The 7,619-nt window shown below is 42.0% G+C and overlaps 1 protein-coding gene across 1 annotated transcript; it reads right to left on the reverse strand.

Annotated features, from left to right (window-relative positions):
• Positions 1–1,746: 1,746 nt before the first annotated feature.
• Positions 1,747–6,525, reverse strand: LOC123439794 (mitochondrial import receptor subunit TOM40-1-like). The gene is made up of 11 exons (XM_045116466.1): positions 6,219–6,525; positions 6,049–6,130; positions 5,854–5,953; positions 5,677–5,772; positions 5,539–5,589; positions 4,826–4,891; positions 3,883–3,984; positions 2,951–3,019; positions 2,791–2,874; positions 2,281–2,376; positions 1,747–2,103 (listed from the first exon to the last, which is right to left on the reverse strand). The coding sequence occupies exons 1-11, from the start codon at positions 6,418–6,420 to the stop codon at positions 2,047–2,049; spliced, it is 1,005 nt and encodes a 334-aa protein (XP_044972401.1). The 5' UTR covers positions 6,421–6,525; the 3' UTR covers positions 1,747–2,046.
• Between the last annotated feature and the right edge of the window lie 1,094 nt (positions 6,526–7,619).

Genomic DNA, 7,619 nt, shown 5'->3' on the forward strand with positions numbered 1-7,619 from the left:
GCCCCTGGGCCCGGCGGCTCAATGGGCTCCGCTTCGTTTCGTCCCTACCGGGCGGAACGCGCACGCCGTAGGCCCGGGGGCTACTGTCGGCCCAGTGAGAACCAGGGTACCACGACCCATCTGCCACCGACCGAGGAGGCGACATTCGGGCTGGCCCTTGGCCACGACCGCTTCGGAAGAAGCTGCCTCACGAGGCCCCTCACCGCTAGGCTAGGCCTAGCCCGGGCCACCAAGCACTAGATTGCCTCGCGAGGCTCCCCTCGCAAGGCGGCTCCGCGAGGCTTGATGTACGGTACCAGCCACTGGGCTCCATGCACATCACATGGGTGACACGCCCGCGCAGACAAGGACGACACAAGCCGTGCGAGCAGGCGCGGATAGGGAGGATTTCCTCTTTGGTGATTAAAGTGCAGGCCCGCCCCTCCCCAAAGGCAGGTTCCCAAAGCTTGCCTTTCCGGTGAAAGAAGACCATGCTGACACGGCCCGCCGGGATGGAGGTCATCACCGAGCCCACAAGCGCATCACGAAAACCGCCTTTAGTCAGGATAAGTCGGGGCTCCTGTCCCCCTTCGAATGGCCGTCCTGTCGCCATCCTTTCCCACTCATGTTTTCGTGGAAGAGGACCAAGGCACTACAAAAGGGGATGTGACACTTCTATGTAAGGGGATGGATTCATTCTCCCCCACACCTTTGTGTATTTCCAGCACCGCTCTCCAGTACAGAGCAATACAACACATGCAGGATTCTTGAGTGAGTTTCTTGGATGCAGATCCCACACACCGACAGATACCATGAAGGAAGGAGAATAGTCGACAGGGATGACGGCAACGGTTTTTTATGTTCATTTTGTTTTTATTTTGCCTATAATTTTACTATTTCTAGATTTAAGAATTGTAATAGATAAACAAATAAAGTTGTTCACGAGCTTGCTAGATTGCTTAAATTTTCTTTGATTTCTGATTAGTTCAACAAGCCTTTAAATGAAATTGTACCGATCCTCATAGACGATGTAATGGTTATATCAAATGAATAAATTTTAGATTTTTTTTAAACAAGATTTTTTTTCTCAAATATGCACAAAAGTTTATATCATAGATTAAAGAAAGGCAAAAAAGGCCTCCACCTAAGTTTACAAGTATGTCAATACAACGCTACTCCTTGCTACACACCCACCTCTCTACTCTACTAAAGAAAGGGCACGTGCTTCCTGGTAAGATGCCTGCGGATGACCACATCATATCTTCCGACACAACTCTCCGGATTAGTATCACAATTGAAGGAGACGCTTCATAAAAAAAGATGGCATTCCGATGCTTCCACAGCTTCCAGGTTATAAACGCAAAGATCGTGTAAAGCTGGTTTGGGCCCATGTCATTGGTCCCTTGCTTGTCACACAACTACGACGCTAGAGAGTTCTGGGGAGTTGGGGCCCATGAGCATCCTGCAATTATGAGGCGTTTCGTGTATTGAGCCTCACTGGTCATGTCCAAATAGTTTCCTTCCCGTTATCAGAAAAGTTGAACCTCCGACTTTTTCTCATGCCATGTGTCCGATCTTGCTATGCGCCGTCAGATTATAATGTGTCTGCTCGTTCGAAGGGGTGTTGACGAGTGTTGGATGGGAGTCATACGATTTTGACTATACACAAATACCCCCTCCATTTATAAATATAAGTTTTTTAAAATATTTTAATATATACTACATACAGACTAAAATGAGTGAATCTTATATTTAGAAACGAAGAGATTAAATGATAAGCTGTGATAATTATATCAATAAACAAAATCCACGAAACAATTCTAAGTCGACTCCCATTTATACCTATCTGCTCGCATCACACAGAAAATTTACACAGGTGGTCTTCAACCTAACTGGAGAACGTATAGCCAAACTTAATCTAATGATGACGAGGGCATTTCCGAAGTAATCAACCCAGTGGAGTGAGAAAACAAAATGATAACAGAACACAAATTGGCTCAATCCTTGTCAACAAATGCCAACTGCTATAATAGGTACATGCTTCTCTCAACAATTCATCTCATTATCTTACTCTCCAACGTTGATGCCAATCCCAAATTTGTTATCCTTCTTCCAATGATCAACCTGCACAAGATTGTACATCAAAATCAGCCTTCCAACTCAGATTCCTACGGTCCTCCAAATCGTCTATCAGGGGAAAACCATTGAAAACAATTGCTCATACACCTTATTAACCCTAATGTCCTTATCCCTAATAACAGGTCCTTGCATGGAATATGGGAAGAGGTGATGTAAACTGACCTCTGCGGAAAGAACCAAGGTAGCGTGTTGGTTGATTCTCTCCTCCAAAAGAGCGGAAACTGTGCCATTGGTATCTACCTTCCCCCTCAGACGACTCTGCAATGTTGAGCCATAGTGTCATTAAGCTTTTCACATATGAATTAACTGCAAACTCAAATACACTTCAACAGAAACAGTATTTTAAAAGACAAGTGTGTGTGTGTGATTCTTTTGTTACGGGAAGTTTCACAGAAATAGTCGAATATGCCCCAAATCTTGCGGCTACTTCTATGTTCTAAAAGTCTTGCCAAGGTGATGAAATGCCATCAAACATGAAAAAACTCTCAATAGTACGCCTGTATCCGGAAATAACCATAAATAAATAAATAAAACTCGCGGTTACATCTGCTGTCATGATTGTACGTGAAATCCAATACATGGTTACATCTACTGTCATACCATTGTACATGAAATCCAATGCATGGGCAAAACAAAAACATGTCAAACAAACTATCAATGCATATAGAATACCTGTCTCATGATATAATCATAACCCACACTTGCTATTACATCTTTTGACATATGATTGTACATGAAATCAGTAGCAAGGGAAACCTGCATAAAGAAGATTGCGTATTAGAAGAAGATAACAACACAAAAAAGTTTCAAAATGCTACAACAGAAACGTAACCTTTTCAGACACTTTCTGAACATAACTCAGTGAAACCAGTCCAGTGCTTGCAATTTGTCCAGTTGCGACCTGAAGATATTAATGGCATGGCTCTCAGATAATAAGAAATATAATATAATATACTGTAGTTTTTAATTTGTTGTCTATCCAATCATCCACCATCAATCGTGATAATAATAAAGTAATATCAGCATCAGTTCTAGAGTACATCTCATGACAACTTATAGTGAGAAAGAACTATTTCACAGAGGCTTGAAAAGAGCTCAAATTTATTACTAATCACCTAAATGAACAACCTGACTTTACCATGTGCACGAGATGATACCCTACACAAAACATAGAATCACAACTATGGCGTACTTGTCACATGATACAAAGCAAGAGAAATACTTGAGCATTCGTAACGCTTCAACCATGAGAATCAGAAACTCTGGAATGCGTAGTGACTCACTGGAGACTGGGAGTAAAATAAATGCTTATAAATTTGCACCATTATTACTATTTTCCAATAGGAATTAGCTTGGCACAGTTATTAACTGACTGGTAGTTAGATTTCATCAATACACAGCAAACCGAGTGATTTAGGTCCAGTTTCCTGCACTTAATTTTCACTATTAACACAAGGTGGATACTTTGTGCTTTTCCACACTGGACGTTTTCTTAGCTTCCAGATAATTCAGGATTAGAATCTCATAAATCAGCATGTATTGTTCCAATATTAGCAACCTGAACTAGATGTTGTTGGGTAACAGTGTGTAAAATGGCATATCTCACCATGGTCAAAAGGATCAGCAGGCAAAACCTGATCAAGCGACAAGTGCTCAAATGCAGTTTTTAGGCCATAAATATGATTGTAAAATCAATGCATCATAAATTCCTAATGCCTAGTATTTTATATGGATCATGGTTATGAACAGTTCAAAAAACTTTACCATTTTCTTCGTGTCATATCTAGCAAGAAAGCCAACTCCTGATTTACTTTGTTGTCCAAGCCAAAAACCTTCAGTTCCCAGGGATAGGTTCTTTGTTACACTCTGAAATGCACAAGTAAAATATGTTGCAATAGTCTAAGTAACAAAATGATGGAACAGAAAAATATTCACAGAATATATTGTCTGAGTTTTTTTTTGTTATTGTAAGTTGTATTTTAAATTGATGATTGTATGCTGTCTTCTCTATGTGATTCATTTTTCCAGCTTCAAGTATACGCAACAAACTATTGGGAAATATTACTGCCCAACTAAGATTGGAACGATAGATCTATGGTTATTATATTGGCAGCGTTTGGCTTGGAAACATACTTGGTTCTGCTTAATATGAATGCCAAGCTTCTTTGGACAGGTAAACTTTGAGCAGACTAAGAAAAAAGGAAGATCTTCACTTTTAGACTAAAATTGTCTGAAGTAGTAATTCCTATGCACAAAGAGTGGTCTACTGATGCACATTGAGAGCGCACCCATCTACTGCATCTACACCCTACCAGCCTACTGCACACCATACCGTCTTTACCCTGAGTATTTTAGTTGCAAACACAGTACTTTATATTTATCAGCATGACCGTTCTGCTATAACAATGGGAATTGAACTTCACCTCCATGCATAAATGGGCAATAGTTTTCCTCAATAGTTGCTTAAATCACAATGGATTTTAGCAAGGTGCATCAATGCTAAAAACTACAGAATTCATACTGCCATTAACATTTTGTTTAAGAATAACCATATTTTCCAAATGTAGTAACAAAAGGTGGATGCTAGTGAGTTGTCATCAAATAGATACAAAGGCTCTATTCATGATACCCAAACATAGTAAATTGTTCTCACTACTTAATGGTCTTTATGTGCAAACAATTGACACAAATCGGTGCATCATCTAACCTGGATGTAGTTCGTTCCATAGAAACCATTATTCCCGAATTGACATTGGGTTCTAAAATCTTTTCCCTGGAATAAATGACACAAGAGAAAAATAAGTTATGAAATCATGCAGATCTTCAGATAGATAAACTAAGAGTACATCAGATTTAGGAGGTAAAATACCAAATATGATACTATTGAACATTAAGAACCTAACAACTACATATTGTAGTTGGGTATCTATATAGGTTTTCTGACACCAATAACAGAAGACTACACAATATTATTAGAAACAACAAATGCATCAATACCAACATTCACACGGTCAGCAATTCATGTGTAACTTGTGCTACCATTAGCATGTACCACAAAAGGCATCTTGGATAGACTATAAATTCAACAGAATATTTGAGGAAAGAGATAACTAGTAAGATGTGCACAAATCTCAGGAGCAGACAGGCAAAAAATAACTCAAAATTATGTGCCAAGTAGATTCCAAGTTCAAATGAATAGGATACTGTTTTGAGAGAGATGTACTGAGTCCAAACAGCAATCTAAGAGAATTAGCATTGATGTATTTATTAACAGAACAATGCGGAACATGGTATCATAGTTCCCTGTTGGACAGTGGAAGTACCTTACCATTGGCATGATGCTGCCCGTAAATAAGATGATAAAAAAAAATCAACGACTTGCAAACTCAGGAACTAATAAATGCTCAAAAGGAGACTGACCTTGTAATCCAAACTTCCCATGCCTTGCGAATAACCAGGCTCGTTTGTCAACTGCGAAAACAAAAACAAGTTAACTTAAGACTCAACAACATTGAGTGGAGCAAGCTCATATTTGTGCCACGGTACCAAAGCAATCACCTGAGCATTCAATTTTAAGCAAAGATTTTTTGTAAGATCGTACTTGACACGTCCACTCAGTCTTCCGTCGGGCGCGATCCTACCGATGAGCATCAGCTAAGAGGAAGAGGAAAACACATTTAAATGATGAAAACATAAAAACACACAACACATGAATTTAACCTGATAGAATAAAACCTTGGGATCAATATAGTTGGCACCAAACTCGTAGTTGGAGGTGGCCACCTTGATCACTTCAGGTCCCTGTGAAGGGACCTCCAGGGATCCCATTGACGCACTGGTACAAGCATATGCAATGGAATCGTGAGCATTGCAGCCAGATCGCTACTAGCGGTTTAGCTGAAAAGAAACGATGGGCATTGGGAAGGGTACCTGTGGCTCAAAAAGAAGACCTGGCTGACCGGCTTGACGAAATCGAAGCGAAAGCCCTCGAACAGCTCGGGCTTGAGCGTCACTGTAACAGACAACATGGAAGATGGCAGCATCATTAAGAATCGATTCGATTGGCAGTGATGTCAGACACAATGGAGGGGCGTTCTTACTCATGGCCTCGCGCTGAGCCTCTTCGTAGGGAATAGGGCAGCGGAGATTCAGGTAGTCCACCTTGTCGTCCTCCGCCGCCTTGTCCTCCTCCTGGGGCGGCAACGGCGGGGGAGGCACATCGGCGTAGGGAGAAGGTGGCTCGTTGGCGGGAGCTGGGGGAGGAGGAGGAGGAGCATCCTCGTGGCTGAAGGACGAGCCCATGGCGGCGGCGGCGGCGGCGGCGGCAGGTGATCGGTGCGCGTGCGATTTGGGGTGGCGTAGGTTGTGCGAGGCGAGTTTTGGCTGCGCCGTCGGCTGGGGAAAGAATAGAATTTAGGGAGGTGGGGTTTTAGGAGGGTTTTCTCTGCCGTTGCGCGGACGGCCACCTATCCCGGTAGCTAGATCAGCCTCAAGATTCGTGTTACCGGACTTTTCTGCCCCTGTTTTACCTCCTCATCTTGTGCTTCAAGCATACACGGAGCGTACTACGCAAAGGCTGTTCCTAGAATTGGAAACGGATGAGATAATACTCATACAACCCGTAGTTTCCTATGTTTACTCGGATACTCCCTCTCCCTCAGTTTACAAGACATACGCGTAATTTTATAGATTAACAATTTAACTAGCTATATAAATATACATCATATGTGTTTATATACGTTTAGAAACTACATGCGCTTAAGAATCCAATGATATGTTTTTATGACATATAATGCATATTTAGTTATTTGTCAAATCAATGACCTACGCGCATGTCGTAAACTAAAATGGATGGAGTACATATTATACGTAGATATATTGTCAACTGATATAGCCCGTGAGTCGTAACTCTCTTTGGTCAGGGATGGAACCCTAGCCGTTGCCGAGAGAACCAACTCGTCTGGCGCCGTCTTCCGACGGCACCCCTCCGTCGGTGAGCTCTTGGTCGTCGGTAGTAAGGGGGGTTGCCGGATCCCGCGTGTGTGAATTGTTTTAGCTTTAGGTTTCAGGACCCTAATAGCTCAGGTGTTTTGATCGTTCAACGTCTTGACTTTGGCAGCGGTGATGACGATGCTGAATAAAGAAGCTTCCGATTGTTCTCCCTCGAGGCGATTGTCTCTATGGTTAGTGATGGATTTGGGAATCAGACTGTTCAAGCGAAGATGTCGTGGCAGCGGCAACCTTTTTGTGGTGGACTTGTATCATCGGGCTCCACCGTAGCGACAACGTGTGTTCCATCGTTGATGCGGAGCTTGGGAGGTAGTCCAGAGAGGATGTAGATTGTGATCTGCATTGAGACATCTTGAAGACGGGACTGTAGGAAATATGCCCTAGAGGCAATAATAAATTGGTTATTATCATATTTCCTTGTTCATGAAAATGTTTATTATCCATGCTATAATTGTATTGATTGGAAACTCAGATACATGTGTGGATACATA

This window comes from Hordeum vulgare, chromosome 3H (assembly GCF_904849725.1).
Source record: "Hordeum vulgare subsp. vulgare chromosome 3H, MorexV3_pseudomolecules_assembly, whole genome shotgun sequence".
In the NCBI taxonomy this organism is placed as follows: Eukaryota; Viridiplantae; Streptophyta; class Magnoliopsida; order Poales; family Poaceae; genus Hordeum; species Hordeum vulgare.

Coding starts and splice junctions, on each gene's coding strand:
- LOC123439794 (XM_045116466.1), bottom strand. CDS start 6,420: ATGGGCTCGTCCTTCAGCCACGAGGATGCTCCTCCTCCTCCTCCCCCA. Junction 3,985..4,825: donor ATGGAACGAACTACATCCAG/GTTAGATGATGC, acceptor TGTGCATTTCAG/AGTGTAACAAAGAACCTATC. Junction 2,104..2,280: donor CCTTGGTTCTTTCCGCAGAG/GTCAGTTTACAT, acceptor AATCTTGTGCAG/GTTGATCATTGGAAGAAGGA.